At 37.0% G+C, this 25,316-nt stretch overlaps 1 protein-coding gene and 1 pseudogene across 1 annotated transcript; both read right to left on the reverse strand.

Moving 5' to 3' along the window:
• Nucleotides 1-218: 218 nt before the first annotated feature.
• On the reverse strand, nucleotides 219-1,279 carry LOC132680488 (guanine nucleotide-binding protein G(i) subunit alpha-2 pseudogene; annotated as a pseudogene).
• Nucleotides 1,280-2,890: 1,611 nt separating this feature from the next.
• LOC132680489 (olfactory receptor 14K1-like) lies at nucleotides 2,891-3,841 on the reverse strand. Its single transcript, XM_060634169.1, has one exon. The coding sequence runs from the start codon at nucleotides 3,839-3,841 to the stop codon at nucleotides 2,891-2,893; it is 951 nt and encodes a 316-aa protein (XP_060490152.1).
• Nucleotides 3,842-25,316: the final 21,475 nt, after the last annotated feature.

Genomic DNA, 25,316 nt, shown 5'->3' on the forward strand with positions numbered 1-25,316 from the left:
CAGGTGTAATACACTCTAGCTCCATCCACGTCATTGCAATTGTATTGTATTGTAAATAATGCTGCAATAAACATTAGAGTACATATATCACTTCAAAATGATGATTATATTACATTGCATAAATGCTTAAATGTGACATTGCTGGATTTTACAGTGGTTCTATTTTTTTTTTTTTTTTGAGAAACTTCCATACTGTTTTCCATTATGACTCTATGAATTCACATTCTAACCAACAGTGTATTAATGTGGCCTGTGGTCACATTCAGGTTGTTCCTGATGATGATGTGGGAGACAGCTTTAAACAGGAACCACAAGTTCTTGGTGTGGTTGGCACAGGTGAAGTGCATGTAGATCTCCTCGGTATCCTTGCTCTTGTGCAGGGTCTCAGACTTACCTTGGATGTGGCTGGCTACCTGGTCATATTTCTTGGCCCCTCTGTACTCAGGGAAACAGGTGGTATTGGGGTGTGGGTGATCTGCTCAAACAAGTTATTCTTGTTGAGGACAAGGATAGTGGACCAGTGGACCACTGGTTGTTGGAGAAGTCATTGTCAAAGAGCTTCATGTTCTGGTGCATGTGGTGCATCTCCTCATCCTCTGCTAACACAGGCAATGCGTGCCCAAGGTTATGCAGGAGATGATGGCTGTGACACTCTCAAAGCAGTGGATCCACTTCTTTGATTCAGACCGCAGACTGCCCACATCAAATATCTTGAGGGTAAGTCCCTGAAGGTGAGGTGTGTCTCCACGATGCCAGTGGTCTTCTCTTGAGACCATGGCACATCCTGCTCTGTGGGGATGTAGTTACTCCGTGTGATGCTCCCCAGGGCAGTGAGGTCAAAAGCAGCAGAGCGGTGGAGCTGGCACTCCAGCCAGCAGCCAGAGCCTACTTGCAGGCCAGGGTCAGACCTAAGCCTGTGGATGACACTGGGCAGACCCTCAAGAAGAACCCCCTGCCCTCAGCAGTTAAGGACAGTGAAAACAGCTGCCTGGCGTCATGTGTACAGGAAGGGCCAGCAAATTCTATCTTCAGATAGTCCATGGCTTTGACAGTGGCCATGATGGGTTGGATGGTGATGCTGTAGAGGACTGCCTGGGACTGCCAGCTTCCTGGATGTTCTTCCTTTGCTTGACAGTGATGCTCTTCCCTGACTCCTCAGCACCCAAAAGTAGCAGCTTCACCTCCCGTATCACCTTCTCACCATCACCCAACAGGTTTTGTAGATCATCTTAGAGCCCTGAGCCCCTGTCCTGTCCTGGGCACTCATGCTGCAACCCATTTCCTATCCCCTGCCAAGCCCCACTGATACATTCCACTCCCACTGCCAACCTTCCACAGTGCTTTGGTTGTCAGTATCCAATCTTTATATATCGAGTCTCAAAAACTACAGTCACATAGGAATTAAAGACATGACTATTTGAAGAATCACAATTAATTAAAAAAATAATAAAATAAAAAGTAATAAAAATTAAATCTATTCAAATGAGATATTAAAAATCCAATCTCAGAATACTAACATTAAATATTAAAAATAGTTTATTTTAGGGGCACCCGGGGGCTCAGCAGGTTGAGCAGCCAACTCTTCCTCAGGTCATAATCTCACATTTTGTGGGTTTGAGCCTGCAGGGAGCTTGTGGCTGTGAGTGCAGAGCCCACCTCAGATCCTCTGTCCCTGTCACTTGGCCCCTCCCCTGCTCCCTCTCTCTCTCTAAAAAAAAATACACTTTATTTATTTATAATAGTGGATAAATACACTAATATATTCCATATAAAATAAAAATAGTGTATAAAAATTAGCAGATAAAGGGATAAAATCTAAATTATTCCTCAAAATTATGAACATATTGATACGTTTTTGTTCTTTTCAATATGTTTTAACTTTAATTAAAACTTTTAGTTTCATAGTCTGTATACTTATTCTGAACAAATTCTGATTTAAGTGATTTTATACAGACAAGTATTCAATGCTTTTGTTAAATTTTTGTTGCTGCTGTAACAAATTATCACAAACTCTGTGTTTTATCATCACATACATGTATTATTTTATTTTATTATTTTTAATTTTTTAAGTTTATGTTTTTTATTTTTTAATTTTGAGAGAGTGAGAGACAGAGCTTGCAGGAGGGGTAGAGAGAGAGAGGGAGAGAGAAACAATCTCAAGTAGGCTCTGCACAGTCAGAACTATAGATCATGACCTGTGCCAAAACCAAGAGTTGGATGCTTTCCCAACTGAGCCACCCAGGTGCCTATAAAGTGCTGTAATTTAGAAATCCAACACCAATCACACAGGGGGCTAAAGTGCAGGAGCAGCTGGTATGGTTGCATTATTTTCTTGGGTCTCCACTGAACTATCTGTTCCTTGCATTTTCTAGTCTTGAGGCTGCCTCTGTCTATATCTGGGCTCATGACCACCTTCCATATTTGAAGCCAATAAGGGAAGACCACTCTTCATAAACACATCTCCTTCTAACAAAGCTTTGAGAAGTTCCGCCTTTAACAGTTTATGATTAGATTAGGACCCCTTAGGTGGTCCAGGATAAACACTTTAACTAATACTCCTTAGTTGAATTACATCCACAGAGTTCCTTGTGCCACGTAAAGTACTATATTAAGTTTAAAAAAATTGGTACGTGGACATCTTTAGTAAGCCACTTGAAAAACTGTCATATGTCTATAAAGCTTAATTTGCATGCACAAATTCTAGGTAATAAATATGCACTCTTGGAGGTTCTGAGATAATGACTGTTTATTCATAAGCATAAACATGTCAACTTTATCCTAGCACTTTTAAATAAGGTAAATATTTTATTGTATAGATATTGAGGTCCACATTAGATTATAAGAAGCCAAAAGATTAAAAAAATGGACTTTGGCTTTATAGATACTAGTTCTATTGTTTTTCTCCATAGAGTCTACAATGACTTACTTTCCACAGAAACTTCCTCAGAGCTTCCTTAATTTCCTTGTTCCTTAGGCTGTAGATGATGGGGTTCAAAGATGGAGGCAATACAGAATAGAATACAGACACTAAGAAATCCACAAGATGTGGGGAATCAGGGACTGGCTTTAGATAGGCCATGGTACCTGTTACGATAAATGTTGTTACAACTATGAGATGGGGGGTACAAGTGGAAAAGGTTTTTGACCACCTTTGTGATGATGGTATTCTCAACACTGTATTGAAAATGCAAATATATGAATATCCAATGGACACCAAACAGAAAAGTGCATACATAACCCCAATTGCCTCACTAATATCAATGGTGATATGAGTCTTTGAGCAAGAAACCTTCAGTAGGGAGGGGACATCACAGAAAAACTGAGGAAGATTTCTAGAGCCACAAAAAGATAAAGAGAAAGTGCCAGATGAGTATAAGACCCCAAAGATACTCCCAAGAAGCCAGGAGGTGACTGTCATCCCCATACAGACTCTCCTGTTCATGATGATATTATAGTGCAGTGGACGACAGATGGCCACATAGCGGTCATAGGACATGGCTGTTAGAATGAAAAGCTCAGACCCAGCAAAGTGAATCACCAACAACACTTGTAATATGCATCCTGAGAAAGAAATGGTATTCTCATGGCATAAAGTGCTCATAATACATTTTGGAACTGTAATTGAAATAAGGCAGGCATCAAAAAGTGATAAGTTCTTCAGGAAGAAGTACATGGGAGTATGAAGATACTGATCCAGAGTGATTAGGACAAAAATGAGAAGATTTCCCATAAGAGTTACCAAGTAAATAAGCAAAAACAGAAAGCCATGTATAATCTGGAGCTCCCTGGTGGCAGAGACTTCCATGAGGAAGAATTCCATCACTGCTGAGTGGTTGGCCATGTTTTCCACTCTATGCACATCCTCACTCTATATGACACAAAGGAGAGTAAAGACACAACATCAGGTACATGCTAAGCCTTCCTCCTTTCCAATACTGTTTTTGATTCCTGTAAGAATTCATCTGTTTTGTGTTATAAGTCATGTACATTTTCGGTCTTCCTACATGCATGTCAAGGTTTATGACCTCCTCAATCTGCCACTTTTAGTATGTGTCTGAATTTGTAATAGGTTAAGTGAGCAGATCAGGAAGAATAAGAAGAAAGAATAGGAAAATTGCTTTCATTTATGGGACTTCATAAATTGGCTGATGAAACATGTATCTTTATAAAATATATCCTGAATTATTAGTTCAATATGCTAAACAAAGCCTTTACTACAACAGAATCATTTTTAAAGCATTTCAGGCAATAGAAGGTAATCAATGAATATTATTGTAAAAGCACATGCTTTTACACATTACCTTTATCACCCCAAAAAGTAAGAAAACATTTTGTATTTAATTTTATGATAAAATACATCACACTACATGGTAAAAAATGAGGGGTCCCTGAGTAGCTCAGTCATTTAAGTGTCTGACTCTTGATTTCAGCTCAAGTCATGATCTCATCGTTGGTGAGATTGAGCCCCACATCTGGTCTGCATTGACAGCATGGAGCCTGCTTGGGATTCTCTCCTTCTCTCTCTATCCCTTCTCCACTTGCACCTGTGTGCAATCTGTCTATCAAAATAAAAAATAAACATTAAAAAAAAACAAATAAATGAAAAACAATGAGATTTATGGTATAAAGAAAATGCAAATGTGAACAGGAAATTAATAAATATGGAGTTGTGTCATTACCATGAAATAAGCAATAGTAGTGATAGATGTAATGTGGGAGAAGGATATGGAATATGGGGGAAGGTCTACCTCTCCCAACTCACTGGCTGCTTATACATCTACTCAACCACATGTGTTCATGAACACTCACAATCTTGCAGACACTCATTCCCAGGATGTTTATCCAATGTTTTTTATCATCAAAATGGTAGCACACTTTACAGAAAAAGCGGTTGAAATAAAAGTGAATATGATAAATAGAAACAGAGTAACGATGAATAACATCCCTGGCAAAAATATTTCCTTTAATGATAGGTTATTTAGTATCTGAGAAAAATACAGTGTAGGAAATATTTTATAAAAACAACACAGGGGCACCTGGGTGGCTCAGTCTGTTGGGCGGCTGACTTTGGCTCAGGTCATGATCTCACGGTTCATGAGTTCAAGCCCCGAGTCAGGCTCTGTGTTGACAGCTTGGAGCCTAGAGCCTGCTTGGGATTCTCTGTTTCCATCATTCTCTGCCAGTCTCCTGCTCACGATCTGTGTCTCTTTTGGTCAAAAATAAATTAAAAAAATAAAACAAAATTAAAAAAACTAAAAGCAATACTGAATAATTAAATGGAAAAAGCTTGGAACTATTTATTAACATACGAGAAATTTAGCTGTAGACCCCTTGTGGCTTTCTACAAAATATCTACTTGTTACTAAGTTTTTAAATTATTTAAATTCAAGTTAGTTAACATATAGTGTTACTACTTCTGCAGGAGTAAAAGCCAGTGATTCATCTCTTACACATGACACCCAGTGCTCATCCAAAAAGTGTCTTCCTTAATGCCCATCACCCATTTAACCTGTCCCCCACCTCCCCTACAGCAACCCTTAGTTTATCTCTGTACTTAATGTCTCTTACGGTTTGCCTCCTTCCCTCTTTTTTTAAAAAAAATATTTTATTTATTTTTAAGGCAGAGAGAGACAGAGCATGAGTGGGGATGGGGCAGAGAGAGAGGGAGACACAGAATTGGAAACAGGCTCCAGGCTCTGTGGAGCACAGAGCCCCACGTGGGGCTCGAACTCACAAACGGTGAGATCGTGACCTGAGCTGAAGTCCGACGCTTAACCAACTGAGCCACCCAGGCGCCCCTCCTTCTCTTTTTTTTATCTTAGTTTTCTTTCCCTTCCCTTATGTTTATCCGTTTTTGTTTCTTAAATTCCACATGTGAGTGAAATCATATGATATTTGTCTTTCTCTGACTTATAGGCGTTTATTAAAAGGATACAAAAATACCAATTCAAAGGGGCACATTCACCCCAATGTTTATAGCAGCGCTATACATGATAACCAGATTATGGAAAGAGTCCAAATGTCCAACTGACAAATGGATGAAAAGTTGTGGTATACATACATGTATATCTATCTATCTATCTATATATATATACACACACACACATATATATACACATATATATTCTTTTTTACTAATGTTTAAAAAAAGAAAGAGGATCTCAACTGAATTCTATTTGATATGTCAAGCTTTCACAGATTCTTGAAAGAGAGGAGTAAACAACTATTCTAGATAATACAGTAGCACCTTTAAAAGGCTCATATTACATGGGTGGCATCAATATGAATTTTAGAAAATTAATGTGTAATTCAAACTAAGAAAGCTATCAATGTAATGTGTAATTTATCTCCTAGTGTAAGGACTACAGTATTTTTGTTTTTATAACATCCAGTGCTCATCACAAGAAGTACCCTCCTTAATACCTATCACCGCTTTAGCCCATTCCCCAACCACTTCCCTCCATTAACTTTGTTCTCTATCCTTAAGAGATTTTTAAGGTTTGGTTCTCTCTCTCTCTCCCATTAGTAAACAAATATTCTAGATAATACAGTAGCACCCTTAGATGGTTCATATTAAAAGTGTGACATCAATATGAATGTTAGAAAATTAATTTGTATTTCAAACCCATAAGACTATCAAGGTAATTTATAATTTATTTCCTCATGTAAGGACTACAATTTTTTTTAATTTTTCTTTTATTGAGGCATATCATAAAAATATAGTGACTGCATTCATCATGAATGTAGAATTTGGTGTAAGGACCATTTTAACCTGGTACTTTTATGGATGTTTCCCGTGAAAAAAAGTATAAGAAGTTGAGATGGAAGGAATCTTGTCTGCTTTGGTGTTTGGCAATTAGGAAGCAGTGAAACCTAAAAAAAATCTCACTGCTATGTTAGAGTGACTTTCTTTCCCAGCCAGATTGCACTGTTGAGTAAAAGGTTAGCAAATTTTCCCAAAATATGCAAGAAGATACAGTAGGTTTTTATTATATCTTTACTAATAAAATCATTGGATATATTTTTTTGGAATTACTTATTCCCATAAAACTCAGAACTTTTCACTGTTTTATTTATATTTTTCCAAGTAACTATCTTCTGAGAGGACACATTTAAAAAAAATTAAGTTTATTTATTTATTTGAGAAAGAGAGGGAGAGAGAGAGGAGAGAGAGAAAGTGCATGGGTGGCGGAGGGGAAGAGAGAGAGAGGGAGACAGAGAATCCCAAGCAGGCTCTGCACTCTCAGCCCTGAGCCTGAATAAGGGATCAAACTCACAAACTGTGAGATCATGACCTGAGCCAAGATAGAGTCAGATGCTTAACCAACTGAGCGACCCAGGCACCCCTGAGAGGACACATTTAGAATATAAATTTTTGTGATGTAGAAAAAGAATCATTTGTCTAAGTCTTCTTTCAATATCCTATTTTTCACCCTTCTGGAAATGACAAAACTAAAAGCAATTTACTGGAAATGACTAAAAACTAAATGCATTGACAAAAGTTAAAGGAAAATGTGGAGACAGGATGGTAAAAATGACAGAAGACCAAAGAAGACATTTTTCCATTAAGCACTGTAATTAACATATTTTCTTATTGAGGACATTTGATTTTTACTGTCTGGCCCTTCTCCTTTCCACTACAAAATAGAGAGATTGGATTCATGTTTCCTGTGAAACTTTCATCTTTAACCTGGGTTTATTGTTTACAGTTCATAATATATTGATGAAATTCAAGTGTGTAGCAAGCACTATCTTAATAATTTTGAATATTATATTTCATTCCAATTTGAATGCCACAGCAACACCCTCAGTTAAGAATTGGTGTTATCACCATATTGTACAAGATAAGACAAGCTTAGGGAGCTTTAAAAATTTGTTCAGATTCACACTTATAAAAAGTGAAAGAGAGGATTCCTTTTGCTATGTAGATTTGTTTTGACTCAATATGTTTTTATTCTTTATGAAATATCATTGAACAGTTAGTGTCATTTTTTTTTTAGGTCTAAGATTTCATAGAGAATGTTTAGTGAGATTTTCTCTGTGATATTATAAATATGATTCAAATTTAGTTTCATGTCCATGGTAAAAGAAGGCAATACATATCTTTGATTCCTAATAATTTCCATTGGAATCATCATTTTCACAGAGCCTGAATCAGACATAACACCTCGTAGATATGCTGTCTAGACAAAGACTGTGATCTTTGCTATCTTGGCCTCCTATTTAATTCTGGCCATTTTAAGGGGGGGATTCTTCAAGCAATTAAAATGAATACTTAATAGGAAATGTATATAAACATTTGTATATGTCATGCTACTTACATATATCAGCTATTTGTTTGAAATGAACTTTTTCAAAGAGAAAGGCATTTTTGCACCTTTCTGGTCAAAAGTAGCCCATGGAGGCTTTTTTTTTAACCCATTTATGCTCCTACAAATTTGTGAATCCCCAATGTTTATGCTCACCTGCTGTGATTCAAAATTCTAGTGTTATGTTGATTACCAAAATCTTCTTTTTCTTTCAGCTCTTCTGCTATCCATGGTATGAGAGGGAAATTAATGAAGTTCATCTTGTCTGAGGTTTTCCACTCATAGTTTCAAAGAACATAAAATTCTTTTCAATTTGTTATATGTGACCCTTTGGGGAAACTATGGTCTTGCAGAGAAGCGATTTTCCCTTAAATACTATGGGTACATTTCTGTGTGAAACATTTCAACTAGGAGTAATCATGGGATGTAGCCCTGGCATGAATATCTGACACCTCACAGTCTTGCTTTTGAGCTGTCATCTTGTCCCAGGTGTATCATTAGAAATATCTTATCAGGCCTCTTCAAATAGGAAAAACAGGGGATAGAGCCCAGTGCACTATATTTAATGTTAGATTTAAATCAAGAGAGAATGAAAATATATGTTCTAAATTATATAACAAGCTGAATATTGATCTGGTATATATATTTGAGGGTGCAAATAAATTTGGTTTTAATTGTTTTGTTATTTATATTTATAGCACTGTGTATTGTTTTTCCCAAGTTTGTAAAATCTGCTTTCATTTAAAATATTTACCATGAAAATCCAAGAGAAGAACACAGACAGCAACCTCTTTAACCTCAACTGTAGCAATTTCTTACTAGACACATCCCCAGAGGCAAGGGAAACAAAAGCATAAATAAACTATTAGAAGTTCACACACACACACACACACACACACACACACACACACGTTCTGTCCAGCAGAGGAAGAAAAAATCATCAAAACAGGCTACATAAGGGGAGAAGATATTTCCAAATGACATATCTGATCAATTGTTAATATCCAAAACATATAAAGAACTTATCAAACTCAACACCCAAAAGCCAAATAACCCAGTGAAGAAATGGGAAATGGGCAGAAGACATAAATGACACTTTTCCAAAGAAGACATCCAGAAGGCTCACAGACACATGAAAAGATGCTCAGCGTGATTCATCATTAAGGAAATACAAATCAAAACCATGATGAGATACCACCTCACACCTGCCAGCATGGCTAAAATTAACAACTCAAACAACAGCTGATGTTGGTAAGGATGCAGAGAAAGGGGAACCCTCTTATACTGTTGATGGAAATGCACACTGGTGCAGCCACTCTGGGAAACAGCAAAGAAGTTTCTCAAAAAGTTGAAAATACAACTATCCTACCACCCAGCAGTCACACTACCCTGTACCAATAGAATATGAAAATACAGATTTGAAGGGGCAGATGCACTCCGATGTTTATAGCAGCACTATCAACAGTAGCCAAACTATGGAAAAAGCCCAAATGTCCATCAACTGATGAATGGATTAAGAAGAGGTGGTATAAATATATAAAAGACACTATTACTCATCCATCAAAAAGAAAGAAACCTTGCCATTTTCAATAATGTGGATGGAACTAGAGTGTTATGCTAAGCCAAATGGGTCAGAGAAAGATATATACCATACATTTTCACTAATATATGGAACTTAGGAAACAAAACAAAGGAGCAAATGGAAAAAGAGAGAGATAAGGCAACCAAGAAACAGAGTCTTAACTATGGAGAACAAGCTATGGTTACAGGATGGGAGTGGGATGGAGAGATGGGTTAATAGAGGATGGGGATTAAGGAGTGAACTACTTGTGATGAGCACTGGGTGTTGTATGGAAGTGTTGAATCACTTGATTGTACACCTGAAACTTATATTACACTGTATGTTAACTAGCTGGGATTTCAATAAAACTTTTAAAAAAAGAATGAAATTAGATGTTGTATTACACCACACATGAAAGTTAACCCCAAATGGATTATGAGTTGACTTGAAAGAGTAAGTAACTAGATGAAACATATGGAAAAAAGCTCTTTGATATCAGTCTTGGCAAAGATTTTTCAGCTATGACCAAAAGCACAAGCAACAATTGCAAAAACCAACAAATGATACTGCATCAAATTAAAAACCTTTAGTAGTTTGTGACATGGGAGAAATTATTTGTAAATCATATTTTGGATAAGGTATTAACATGTAAAAACATTTAAAAATCATATAATTAAAATGTTTTAACTAAATATGGATATATATAAATATATATTAAAATATATACCTACATTTAATTAATTAAACATATGTAAATGCAAATAAACATATGTGAAATATAGATTTATAAATAAAAGTATATAAAAATCATCAGCAAACAATTTTTAAATCCATTAAAAACTGGCAAAAGACATAAAAGTCATTCCTCTAAGGAAGATATATAAATGGTCATCAAGTATATAAAAAGGTGCTGAATATCACTAATAATCAAAGATATAGAAACTGAAATCACTATTTGTCACATGATACACATTATTTGCCTTTTATCAAAATGAAAGTTGAAAATAAGTGTGGTGAGACTGTAGAGAATAGTAGATCCTTGTATGTTATTGAAAGGCATGTAAATTCCAACCCCCATTATGGAAAACAGTCTGAATGTTTCCCAATATATATATTGTATTGTATATGTGTTTTCAATATATGTATTAACTACATTTTTTTCTATCCATTTTATATCAATGAAAAACAATAACACTTTTGTACAATGATGACAACAAATGTTAGCAGCTATATGTTTATTACAGGGTTCAGATAAATGTTGATTTACAGTAATATACAAATATTTTTAAAAACTTGCAAAAACCACTGGAGAATATTGGAAAATAATACCCACTATTGGAGAATAATATCAAAATATGTCTTTAGCTAATACAGAATAGTTTCTTTGTTAAGTTTAGATGGTTATAGTGTTAATTATTGGCTAACCGACTTAAGATTCATTTCTTACCATTTATTGATTCCAATTTTTTGTATAAAAGTCAGTAGTAGTTATCTTTCAGAATGTTTATGCAGAAATAAAGGAAATAATTGGCAAATTCACACATATAACTTAGATATACTCAGAAATCTCATTCTCATCATCAAGTTCTCTGTTCCAAGACTAGAACAAACTAGCATCACATCACCTCCAATATTATCACAAAGAGGAAACATAAGGAAGAAACTTATGGGTAAAAACTAGTGAGATGCCAGAGAAGAAAACAACCAAATAACAAAGAAATTATGCTATAATTGATGACAAATCTGGAAAAATTTTTAAGAAAGAAGAAAAATAAATATGAGGTAAATGAGATGGACAGAAAGACATATAGAAGGTCAAGAGTGTGAAGATAGTAGGGGGACATGAAGGGAGAGATAATTGAATAAAAGCTAAGATAGTTTAAAAGTAAATTGTTTTTTTATTCAAAGGTATTCATACACATAAGTTAACCAGAAGTACATTTAAAATAATAAGAAATTAGGAGCGCCTGGGTCGCTAAGTCGGTTAAGCATCCGACTTTGACTCAGGTCATGATCGGTTTGTGGGTTTGAGCCCCACATCAGGCTCTGTGCTGATAGCTTAGAGCCTGGAGCCTACTTCAGATTCTGTCTCCCTCTCTCTCTGCCCCTCCTCTGTTCATTATTTGTCTCTCTCAACAATAAATAAATGTTAAAAAAATAATAAGAAATTTAATGTTAAAAAACAAGCATAAAAAGAAAAAATTAAACTAAGAAATAAGTGAAACCAAATTTACTAAAATTTAGAAAGCAAATTAAACTTTACTTTCAATTTCTTGCTATACAAATTTAAATTTCTACATAAATTTATGTGAAACATAAAAAGTTCAAAAATAAGTGTATAAAGAATAAGTGTAGGAATAAAACGTGTTGTCTTTTTTAATTATCCTGTTACTGGATATGTGAGATTAACATACTATTTTTTACTGTTTGGATTGCATAATGAGTATTGTCTCCTTTACAAACCAATTTCAGTACTTTAAAAAATGTCATTATGTGACTCTCACTGACACCAGCTAACATTATACTATACTTACAAAATTTTTCAAAGTCTGTTATAATTGTAATATTTGCAAGTCTAATATTGTGAGACTAATTTAATAAATCAGTTAAAATGAGCTTGTAATATTATTCTTGCCAATACAAAGAAAGGAAAAAAATATAACAAATTTGGTATTACTGGTTTTCCATAACTACTGCAAGAGTAAGTTAGAAAAAAAATTGCAATCTGTGACTATACTAAATTGTGTAAAATTTGAAATTATCATAAAATATTCCCAAGTGAGAATTAACCCAGGGCTGATTGGGTTAAATTTGAAATGAAAAACAATATTACATTATACCAGGGGCCTATTGATGTGAACACAGAGATTGAAACATTTCCCCTGAGTTAGAAATTGCTAAGACACTCCACCAACATTCAGACCCATGTAACCATGTAAATGCAGCATCCTGTGGAGCAGTACCAATGATACAATGGATATCTAATAACTTTACAACAATTTGTATTAACCAGATATTTTGAAATTATTTGAATTTGTATTAGAAAATATTTTTATTTGTGATTATTGAATTACATGTACAAACCAATAGTTTGATGCTGCCAGATCATTATTATTGATAACAATTTGAAGGTAGGTAATAATTTGAAGTTAGTAGGTATCAGAGACATTGACATTTTGCATATTTATATATTTGGTATCATTTTCTCACCCAAAAATTTTCCAAGTGCCACTTTCATGTCCCTGTTTCTCAGGCTGTAAATGACAGGATTCAGGCTGGGAGGTAACAGAGAATATAACACAGACATAAAGAGGTTCAGTGATGATGGGGATTTTGAGGTTGAACCTAAATATGCAATACATCCAGAAAAGAGGAACAAGGCTACCACAGTTAGATGGGGCATGCAGGTGGAGAAGGTTTTAAACCTGCCTTGTGAAGAAGGAATTCTTAGAACTGTGGAAATAATATAAACATAGGAAGCAACCATTAAAATAAAACATACAAAAGCAAAACAACAACTAACAATAATAAACATATATTCTAGACTTTGCTCCCCAGAACAAGCAAGAGTAAGCAATGCTGGAATATCACAGAAAAATTGATGCACCATGTTTGGCCCACAGAAATGGACAGAGAATGTACCTGCAGCATGAATGGATCCATAGACACACCCACTAAACCATGATGCTGTCACCATCTGCACACAGGTACCTCTACTCATGATGGCCTCATAGTGCAGGGGACAGCAGATGGCAGCATAACGATCATAGGACATCACTAGAAGGAGGGCAAACTCTGTGCCAGCAAAGAAAACAACAAGAAAAACCTGTAAGGCACATCCCACAAAGGAGATGGAATGACTGTTGTTCAGAGAGTTCATGATGGATTTGGGGACAGTGACAGAAATATAACAGATATCAATCAAGGACAGATTTTTCAGGAAGAAATACATAGGGGATTGGAAATGCTGGTCAATGGTAGTGATTGTGATAATGAACAAGTTGCCCATCAGTGCTTCCAGGTATATCAACAAGAAGAATGTGGCATACAGTCTCTGAAGCACCTCATTATCGGGAAGTCCCAGGAGCAAAAATGTGTTACTAGGGTCACATTGGTTAGTTTCTCAGGCATGATGATTCTTTTATCTGGAAACATAAGAAAAAAAATTCTTGTCATCTTCAGAAACTGTCTCTTTTTGTTGGTTCTGTTTTCAGTTTATTGTGAGAAAGTATTATATTAAGACAGTCATTTAGTCAGATGAGGAATTTTTTTCATGTGATATCCTAAAATTTGTGCATAAAATAGAAAATATTACCTCAGACATCCATAGATGAGGGATTTTTTTTTTACCTTGATGGAATAGGTTAAAAGTAGCAGGAAAATTTGGAATGAAATGAGTAATTTCTTTACCCATTCTTGGAAATTTGCTTTAGTTCATTGTGACCTGTGTTCTTGGTATATTTCTGGTTTATTTATGCTTCAAGTTTGTATTTAAGATCTAGTTAGTTAACATACAGTGTAGTATTAGTTTCAGGAGTGCAATTTAGTGATTCACCACTTACATATAACACCCAATGTTCATCACAAGTGCCCTCTGTTATGACCATCTCCCTTCTAGCCCATCCTCCTCCTACCTTCTCTCCAAGAAAGCTCAGATTGTCCTCTATAACTAACAGTCTCTCTTATGCTTTGACGACTCAGTATGAATAATGGGGAGGTTATTTCTCTACTTATCTCTATCCTATTACAGCATAGGTAAATAAGGAGGGAAGAGATGGGTAGAGCTGAATATTATCTTTGTATATTTTTCTGTGACAATGATAGAGACTGTGACAATAATATACATTTTGAGTGTAATCACGGTCACAATAAAATCACTACATTCATACCAAGACTTTAAGAAGAAAATATGTAAGATTTATTTGAAGTCAATAAAATCCAAAAAGTATTTATATATTATGAATTATGTATTTTCCTTCAATAAGGACACATGACTACTAGGCAGCTAATAAACAAAATTAAAATACAATACTATCTTATTTTCATGAAGGAAAGTGGAATGTAAATGGTGAAATAAACTTACCTACTTAGACATATCAACAGAGATGGAATTACATTGGGATGCTTATAATGAATTCATAGAGGTTTGAAAGAAATTCACTTACCTAATACAAATCCAGTTTCCCTAATTTTAGGAGTCAATTATTTAAGACACTGTGGACCTTAAAGAGAAAAATGAAGCTAACAAAGTACACTTTCTCACTTCTGAATCAAGTTGAAAGCTGGATCTTTAGTCCAACAGGTAAAAATTTCTGTTTAAATGCTGCTACTGCTCTGGTTTCTGGTGCATTGCTGAATGACAGTCTCCTCTCCGCTGGAGCACAGATTCAGTGGGCACTTATATGGGTCTTAGATTTTTGTGTGTATTTACAATTGACTAACTAGAATGAGAGCTAATTAACTGCATTAACCATATGCTCTGATTGTCTCATGTTGTCATCACATACAATATGAAGCTGGAAGTGCAAGCAATTAGGTCCACATTGAGATTTTTTTCCCCCAGTAAGGCTGCATACCATGAAACCTTCTAATTAGTAACAAGAATACTGTTAATAGACCTTTGTGAAACTTTACTTTGTCAGGTAATGGATTGATTTCAGTTATAAACTAATATTTTTAAAAATTTTTATGTTTATTTTTGAGAGAGAGAGAGAGTGAAAGAGAGACAGAGAGAGAGACAGAGAGAGAGAGAATGGGAGAAGGGGAGGGGCACAGGGAAAGGCAGACTCAGAATCCCAAGCAGGCTCCAGGCTCGAGCTGTCAGCACAGAGCCCAACTTGGGGCTCAAACTCGTGAACCATGAGATCATGACCTCAGCCAAGTCGGACGCTTAACTCACTGAGTCACTCAGGTGCCCCTATAAACTCATATTTGAACAAAAGTGATTGACTCTTTCTTTTTATTTTGCTAATTATTTGATTTTTTAAAATATTTGTCATAAGCAGGACATCATTCCTTACACCATATAAAATATGTAAGATATAAGATGATGGAGAAACTTAAATTCCCCTTTTTTTTAAATCTCTGCTGTATTTTATTTCCTTGGGGGGAAATATCAGGTATGTTACCTGTACTCATTTTTTGCAGTTTCCTGTGTATTTGGAATATACAAATGCAAAAGGCATATACATTGATATAAGTAAGATCTTACTAGGTTTTTTTTACCGACTTTTTAAAACATTTTTCAGAAGCACATAGAATACTATTACAATTTAAAATTGATTGATTGCATAACTAAACTCATAATTCTTCATAAAAGTCAAAATTATTCCCAATTCCAAATTTACCAATGTATGTACAGTAATTAAGTAAAATATCAGGGAGCCTGGGTGGTTCAGTTGGGTAAGTGTCTGACTTGATTTTGGCACTCCCAGTTCATGAAATCAAGCCCCCTGCCAGGCTAAGTGCTGACAGTGCATAGCCTGCTTGAGAGTCTCTCTCTCCCTTTCTACCTGTTAAGCCCTCAAATTAAATAAATAAACATTTTTTAAAAGGTAAGTAAAATGTCATTTTTTCCCACTTAACTCTTGGCTACTATATACAATTTATTTTCAAGTCTTATACAATTTGATTGATGTTACCAAATCATGGAATTGGAGTTTTATACATTTTACCCCCAAAAAGCACCAGGTTTGACAATTACCTATGGATAAGAATGTCTTTGCTTGAGTCCAGGAGTCCAGTACCAAAGCTCAAGCAAACCATTATAGCAAAGTGTCCATGACTGAATGCATTGAAGACAGAAAGGGAATATTTCACTCTACCCATGTCACCATTTTCCTATGGCAGCACAGATCCATGTCAAGAGAGATCCTCTTGCTTTAAAATGTCTTCCAAAGAGGGAAGTAAGAGCATGTGAATAAGCACTCCTATCTCTACATTATGTGGGAAACTGCCAAAGAGACCATGCACAATACTGAGGTGATTTCCAAAGTGAGAGGTGGGGACAGGCCTGAAACAGTGAGAAAGGCCAGAATGCATCAAAAGTAGATGGATCCTATTAGCCATTTCAAAGACTCCATCATGAAGCACACACAGGAGCCATTTGTTACATTACACATGCAGATCTTCCAAGTGGTTCATGGGTACCCTCCATGCTCTGCATGCTTCATTCACACACACACATCCTGCCTTATGGCCAAGTCCCTGTGCATTTCTCAGAGGGAAACAAACAAACAAAAATAGAATGAGTTTGCAGACAGTGAGTGAACATGTATATAAAGGTGACCCAAATCTGTGGGATTAGAATGAGTACATAAACTTAAACATTCAGCATTACAATAGGGAAAACAAATAAGAGGTTTCCAGCACTTATCTCACTTGGCAGGTGGAAGAGAAGGCATAATATCTTGATTCCTCCAAAAAAGGAAACAGGAAGTGTTGAGTCTGTATATAGAAGAAAGAGGTTTGGAAAAACCTGAATACCTAGTAGGTCTGACAGATGATGGTTCTTGCTTGATGCCATCCATTAAAGACTAGAGGAGGTGACTACTTTTTCAAGTGCAAGACAGTAATATAAGACTTGAAGGAATTTGAAAAATCCATTAAATATACCACCAAAGGAATATAATGATTTTCTAGTAATTGGTCCCCTCAAGATAAAGAATTCTAGTTTGCCTCCTAAATAATTCAAAATATCTATTATAAAGAAGCTCAGTGAGAACTACAACAAATCAACAGAGACAGAAAACAATAAAGAAAAAAATAGAATTCAAGAGAGGGAAATCATAAAAATGAACCAGATGAAAATTCTGGAGCTCTGGAGAATAGTAAATGAAATTTTGAAAAATTGCAACAGAAAAATCAAGAATAGATTTGATCAAACACACAAAGAAAAAAAAGGTACTGCAAACTTGAAGACAGGTCATATAACATTAACCAGTCAGAGGTGAACAAACACACAAAAAGAATGAAAAAGAGTAAAGAAAACTAACACAATTGGGTGCCTGGGTGGCTCAGTCGGTTAAGTGTCTAACTTTAGCCCAAGTCATGATCTCACGGTTTGTGAGTTCGCGCCCCACATCAGGCTCTGTGCTGACAGCTTGGAGCCTGGAGCCTGCTTTGGATTCTGTGTCTCCTTCTCTCTCTCTGCACCTCCTCAGCTCATGCTCACACTCTGTCTCTGTCAAAAATAAATAAAATTAAAGAATTTTAATAAAAAAATTAAAAAAAGAAAACTAACACAATTAGGGAATATCATCAAGGAAATGTGTGTATATATATATATATATATATATATATATATATATATATATACACATATATGTATCTATACACACACACACGTACACATGCACTACAGAAGCCCCAGAAGAGAGAAAGTGTAAGAAAGTGTATTTAAAGTAATAATAACTGAAAATGTCCTAAATCCAGAGAGTGGATGGACATCCAAGTTATTAAAGCTCATGGTGCCCAAGATTTATAATTAAACTATATAAAACAAAGATAAAAACACAATTTTATAAAAAGGAAGAAATTCCTCACATACAAGGTAACAAATAATCTATCAGCGTATTTCTCAGAAGTAAAAATACAGGCCAAAGGGGCCCCTGTGGCTCAGTCTGTTAACCTCCAACTTCAGCTCAGGTCATGATCTTGCAGTTTGTGAGTTCAAGCCCTACATCTGGCTCTGCGCTGGTGGTGTAGAGCCTGCTTGGGATTCTCTCTCCCTCTTGCCTTCTCTCACTCTCTCTCTTTCTCTGCCTCTTCCCCCATTGTTCTCTCTCTCTCTCTCTCTCTCTCTCTCTCAATAAATAAACTTAAAAAAAAGAAAAGAAAAAGAAAGAAACAATACAGGCCAGGAGAGGTAGGGTGATATATTGAAGGAAAGAAAGAAACAAAAATGAAAGAAATTAGAGAAAGAGAAGAAGAAAAGAAAGAAAGAAAGAAAGAAAGAAAGAAAGATCCAACCAAGTATTCTTTACCTATAACAGTTGTTCTTCAGAACTGAGGAAAAATAATTTCCCAAACAAACAAAAGCAGAAGTAGTTTAACATTAAATCTGAATTAAAATAAGTGTTAAAATGAGTTCTACAAGCTTAAATTATTATAAAAAACACGAATGCATGAAAATATATAACACATTCATAAAGGTAAGTATATAGTTTGAAGCATCATTCTCTAATACTGTAATATGGTTGTGAGTTAATCACTTAGCTTTCATATAAAGGTTAGAGTGCAAAACTATTAAAATAACAATAGCTACAATAATGTGTTAATGGACATACAATATAAAACAATATATATTTCGGAGAGAGAGAGGGAAGATGGCGGCGTAGGAGGACGCTGGGCTCACCGCATGTCCTGCTGATCACTTAGATTCCACCTACACCTGCCTAAATAACCCAGAAAACCGCCAGAGGATTAGCAGAACGGAGTCTCTGGAGCCAAGTGCAGACAAGAGGCCCACGGAGAGGGTAGGAAGGGCGGCCAGGCGGTGCGCGCTCCATGGACTGACAGGAGGGAGCCGGGGCGGAGGGGCGGCTCGCCGGCCAAGCAGAGCCCCCGAATCTGGCTGGCAAAAGCAGAGGGGCTGGATGGACTGTGTTCCTCCAGCAAGCGCGACTTAGAGTCTGGGAAGCCATAAGTTAACACCTCTGCTCAGAAAGCGGGAAGGCTGGAGGACAAAAGGAAGGAGAGTTGCTGAGCCCCCGGACAACAGAGCTCAGCTTGGCGGGGAACAAAGGCGCTCACCAGCGCCATCCCCCCCGCCCATCCCACAGCCAAAATCCCAAAGGGAACCAGTTCCTGCCAGGGAACTTGCTCGCTCCGCGAAAACACCCAACTCTGTGCTTCTGTGGAGCCAAACCGCCTGCAGCAGATCTGACTCCCTCCCATGCTACAGGGCCCCTCCTGAAGTGGGTCACCTAAGGAGAAGTGAGCTAAGCCTGCCCCTCCTGCCCCCATGCACCTTGCCTACCCACCCCAGCTAATATGCCAGATCCCCAGCACCACAAGACCGGCAGTGTGCAAGTAGCCCAGATGGGCCACGCCATCCCACAGCAAACCCCACCCCTAGGAGAGGGGAAGAGAAGGCACACACCAGTCTGACTGTGGCCCCAGCGGTGGGCTAGGGGCAGACATCAGGTCGGACTGTGGCCCTGCCCACCAACTCCAGTGATACACCACAGCACAGGGGAAGTGCCCTGCAGGTCCTCACCACTCCAGGGACTATCCAAAATGACCAAATGGAAGAATTCCCTTCAGAAGAATCTCCAGGAAATAACAACAGCTAATGAACTGATCAAAAAGGATTTAAATAATATAACAGAAAGTGAATTTAGAATAATAGTCATAAAATTAATCACTGGGCTTGAAAACAGTATAGAGGACAGCAGAGAATCTCTTGCTACAGAGATCAAGGGACTAAGGAACAGTCACGAGGACCTGAAAAGCACTTTAAACGAAATGCAAAACAAAATGGAAACGACGACAGCTCGGATTGAAGAGGCAGAGGAGAGAATAGGTGAACTAGAAGATAAAGTTATGGAAAAAGAGGAAGCTGAAAGAAAGAGAGATTAAAAAAATCCAGGAGTATGAGGGGAAAATTAGAGAACTAAGTGATACACTAAAAATAAATAATATACACATAATTGGTATCCCAGAGGAGGAAGAGAGAGGGAAAGGTGCTGAAGGTGTACGTGAAGAAATCATAGCTGAGAACTTCCCTGAACTGGGGAAGGAAAAAGGCATTGAAATCCAAGAGGCACAGAGAACTCCCTTCAGACGTAACTTGAATCGATCTTCTGCACGACATATCATAGTGAAACTGGCAAAAGACAAGGATAAAGAGAAAATTCTGAAAGCAGCAAGGGATAAACGTGCCCTCACATATAAAGGGAGACCTACAAGACTCGTGACTGATCTCTCTTTTGAAACTTGGCAGGCCAGAAAGGATTGGCACGAGATCTTCAATGTGCTAAACAGAAAAAATATGCAGCCGAGAATCCTTTATCCAGCAAGTCTGTCATTTAGAATAGAAGGAGAGATAAAGGTCTTCCCAAACAAACAAAAACTGAAGGAATTTGTCACCACGAAACCAGCCCTACAAGAGATCCTAAGGGGGATCCTGTGAGACAAAGTACCAGAGACATCACTACAAGCATAAAACATACAGACATCACAAGGACTCTAAACCCGTATCTTTCTATAATAACACTGAATGTAAATGGATTAAATGCGCCAACCAAAAGACATAGGGTATCAGAATGGATAAAAAAACAAGACCCATCTATTTGCTGTCTACAAGAGACTCATTTTAGATCTGAGGACACCTTTAGATTGAGAGTGAGGGGATGGAGAACTATTTATCATGCTACTGGAAGCCAAAAGAAAGCTGGAGTAGCCATACTTATATCAGACAAACTAGACTCTAAATTAAAGGCTGTAACAAGAGATGAAGAAAGGCATTATAGAATACTTACAGGGTCTATCCATCAGGAAGAGCGAACAATTATAAATGTCTATGCGCCGAATACCGGAGCTCCGAAATATATAAAACAATTACTCAAAAACATAAGCAACCTTATTGATAAGAATGTGGTCATTGCAGGGGACTTTAACACCCCACTTACAGCAATGGATAGATCTTCTAGACACACGGTCAATAAAGAAACAAGGGCCCTGAATGATACATTGGATCAAATGGACTTGACAGATATATTTATTTATTTTTTTTTATTTTTTTATTTTTTATTTTTTAATATATGAAATTTACTGTCAAATTGGTTTCCATACAACACCCAGTGCTCATCCCAAAAGGTGCCCTCCTCAATACCCATCACCCACCTTGCCCTCCCTCCCACCCTGCCCTCCCTCCCACCCCCCATCAACCCTCAGTTTGTTCTCAGTATTTAACAGTCTCTTATGCTTTGGCTCTCTCCCACTCTAACCTCTTTTTTTTTTTTTTTTTTTCCTTCCCCTCCCCCATGGGTTTCTGTTATGTTTCTCAGGATCCACATAAGAGTGAAAACATATGGTATCTGTCTTTCTCTGTATGGCTTATTTCACTTAGCATCACACTCTCCAGTTCCATCCATGTTGCTACAAAAGGCCATATTTCATTTTTTCTCATTGCCACGTAGTATTCCATTGTGTATATAAACCACAATTTCTTTATCCATTCATCAGTTGATGGACATTTAGGGTCTTTCCATAATTTGGCTATTGTTGAGAGTGCCGCTATAAACATTGGGGTACAGGTTACTGATGCATAGGGACAGATATATTTAGAACTCTGCATCCCAAAGCAACAGAATATACTTTCTTCTCGAGTGCACATGGAACATTCTCCAAGATAGATCATATACTGGGTCACAAAACAGCCCTTCATAAGTTTACAAGAATGAAAATTATACCATGCATACTTTCAGACCACAATGCTATGAAGCTTGAAATCAACCACAGGAAAAGCCTGGAAAACCTCCAAAAGCATGGAGGTTAAAGAACACCCTACTAACGAATGAGTGGGTCAACCAGGCAATTAGAGAAGAAATTAAAAAATATATGGAAACAAACGAAAATGAAAATACAACAATCCAAATGCTTTGGGATGCAGTGAAGGCAGTCCTGAGAGGAAAATACATTGCAATCCAGGCCTATCTCCAGAAACAAGAAAAATCCCAGATACAAAATCTAACAGCACACCTAAAGGAAATAGAAGCAGAACAGCAAAGACAGCCTAATCCCAGCAGAAGAAGAGAAGTAATAAAGATCAGAACATAAATAAGCAATATAGAATCTAAAAATACTGTAGAGCAGATCAATGAAACCAAGAGTTGGTTTTTTGAAAAAATAAACAAAATTGACAAACCTCTAGCCAGGCTTCTCAAAAAGAAAAGGGAGATGACCCAAATAGATAAAATCATGAATGAAAATAGAATTATTACAACCAATCCCTCAGAGATACAAACAATTATCAGGGAATACTATGAAAAATTATACGCCAACAAATTGGACAACTTGGAAGAAATGGACAAATTCCTAAACACCCACACTCTTCCAAAACTCAATCAGGAGGAAATAGAAAGCTTGAACAGACCCATAATCAGCGAAGAAATTGAGTAGGTTATCAAAAATCTCCCAACAAATAAGAGTCCAGGACCAGATGGCTTCCCAGGGGAGTTCTACCAGACGTTTAAAACAGAAATAATACCTATCCTTCTCAAGCTATTCCAAGAAATAGAAAGGGAAGGAAAACTTCCAGACTCATTCTATGAAGCCAGTATTACTTTGATTCCTAAACCAGACAGAGACCCAGTAAAAAAAGAGAACTACAGGCCAATATCCCTGATGAATATGGATGCAAAAATTCTCAATAAGATACTAGCAAATCGAATTCAACGGCATATAAAAAGAATTATTCACCATGATCAAGTGGGATTCATTCCTGGGATGCAGGGCTGGTTCAACATTCGCAAATCAATCAACGTGATACATCACATTAATAAAAAAAAAAAAAAAAAGAGAAGAACCATATGATCCTGTCAATCGATGCAGAAAAGGCCTTTGACAAAATCAGCACCCTTTCTTAATAAAAACCCTTGAGAAAGTCGGGATAGAAGGAACATACTTAAAGATCATAAAAGCCATTTATGAAAAGCCCACACCTAACATCATCCTCAATGGGGAAAATCTGAGAGCTTTTTCCCTGAGATCAGGAACATGACAGGGATGTCCACTCTCACCGCTGTTGTTTAACATAGTGCTGGAAGTTGTAGCATCAGCCATCAGACAACAAAAGGAAATCAAAGGCATCAAAATTGGCAAAGATGAAGTCAAGCTTTCGCTTTTTGCAGATGACATGATATTATACATGGAAAATCCGATGGACTCCACCAAAAGTCTGCTAGAACTGATACATGAATTCAGCAAAGTTGCAGGATACAAAATCAACGTACAGAAATCAGTTGCATTCTTATACACTAACAATGAAGCAACAGAAAGACAAATAAAGAAACTGATCCCATTCACAATTGCACCAAGAAGCATAAAATACCTAGGAGTAAATCTAACCAAAGATGTGAAAGATCTGTATGCTGAAAAGTATAGAAAGCTTATGAAGGTAATTGAAGAAGATATAAAGAAATGGAAAGACATTCCCTGCTCATGGATTGGAAGAATAAATATTGTCAAAATGTCAATACTACCCAAAGCTATCTACACATTCAATGCAGTCCCATTGAAAATTGCACCAGCATTCTTCTCGAAACTAGAACAAGCCATCCTAAAATTCATATGGAACCACAAAAGGTCCCAAATAGCCAAAGTAATTTTGAAGAAGACCAAAGCAGGAGGCATCACAATCCCAGACTTTAGCCTCTACTACAAAGCTGTCATCATCAAGACAGCATGGTATTGGCACAAAAACAGACACATAGACCAATGAAATAGAATAGAAACCCCAGAACTAGACCCACAAACGTATGGCCAACTCATCTTTGACAAAGCAGGAAAGAACATCCAATGGAAAAAAGACAGTCTCTTTAACAAATGGTGCTGGGAGAACTGGACAGCAACATGCAGAAGGTTGAAACTAGACCACTTTCTCACACCATTCACAAAAATAAACTCAAAATGGATAAAGGACCTGAATGTGAGACAGGAAACCATCCAAACCCTAGAGGAGAAAGCAGGAAAAGACCTCTCTGACCTCAGCCGTAGCAATCTCTTACTCGACACATCCCCAAAGGGAAGGGAATTAAAAGCAAAAGTGAATTAGTGGGACCTTATGAAGATAAAAAGCTTCTGCACAGCAAAGGAAACAACCAACCAAACTAAAGGCAACCAACGGAATGGGAAAAGATATTTGCAAATGACATATCGGACAAAGGGCTAGTATCCAAAATCTATAAAGAGCTCACCAAACTCCACACCCAAAAAACAAATAACCCAGTGAAGAAATGGGCAGAAAACATGAATAGACACTTCTCTAAAGAAGACATCCGGATGGCCAACAGGCACATGAAAAGATGTTCAACGTCGCTCCTTATCAGGGAAATACAACTCAAAACCACACTCAGATATCACCTCACGCCAGTCAGAGTGGCCAAAATGAACAAATCAGGAGACTATAGATGCTGGAGAGGATGTGGATGTGCACCGCTCTGGAAAGCAGTGTGGAGGTTCCTCAGAAAATTAAAAATAGACCTACCCTATGACCCAGCAATAGCACTGCTAGGAATTTACCCAAGGGATACAGGAGTACTGATGCATAGGGGCACTTGTACCCCAATGTTTATAGCAGCACTCTCAACAATAGCCAAATTATGGAAAGAGCCTAAATGTCCATCAACTGATGAATGGATAAAGAAATTGTGGTTTATATACACAATGGAATACTACGTGGCAATGAGAAAGAATGAAATATGGCCTTTGTAGCAACGTGG

The sequence above is a fragment of the Panthera onca genome, chromosome A1, assembly GCF_046562875.1.
Source record: "Panthera onca isolate mPanOnc1 chromosome A1, mPanOnc1 haplotype 2, whole genome shotgun sequence".
NCBI classification, from domain to species: domain Eukaryota; kingdom Metazoa; phylum Chordata; class Mammalia; order Carnivora; family Felidae; genus Panthera; species Panthera onca.

Bases quoted from the DNA above. Each gene is read 5' to 3' on its own strand.
- LOC132680489 (XM_060634169.1), bottom strand. From the start codon at position 3,841: ATGGCCAACCACTCAGCAGTGATGGAATTCTTCCTCATGGAAGTCTCT.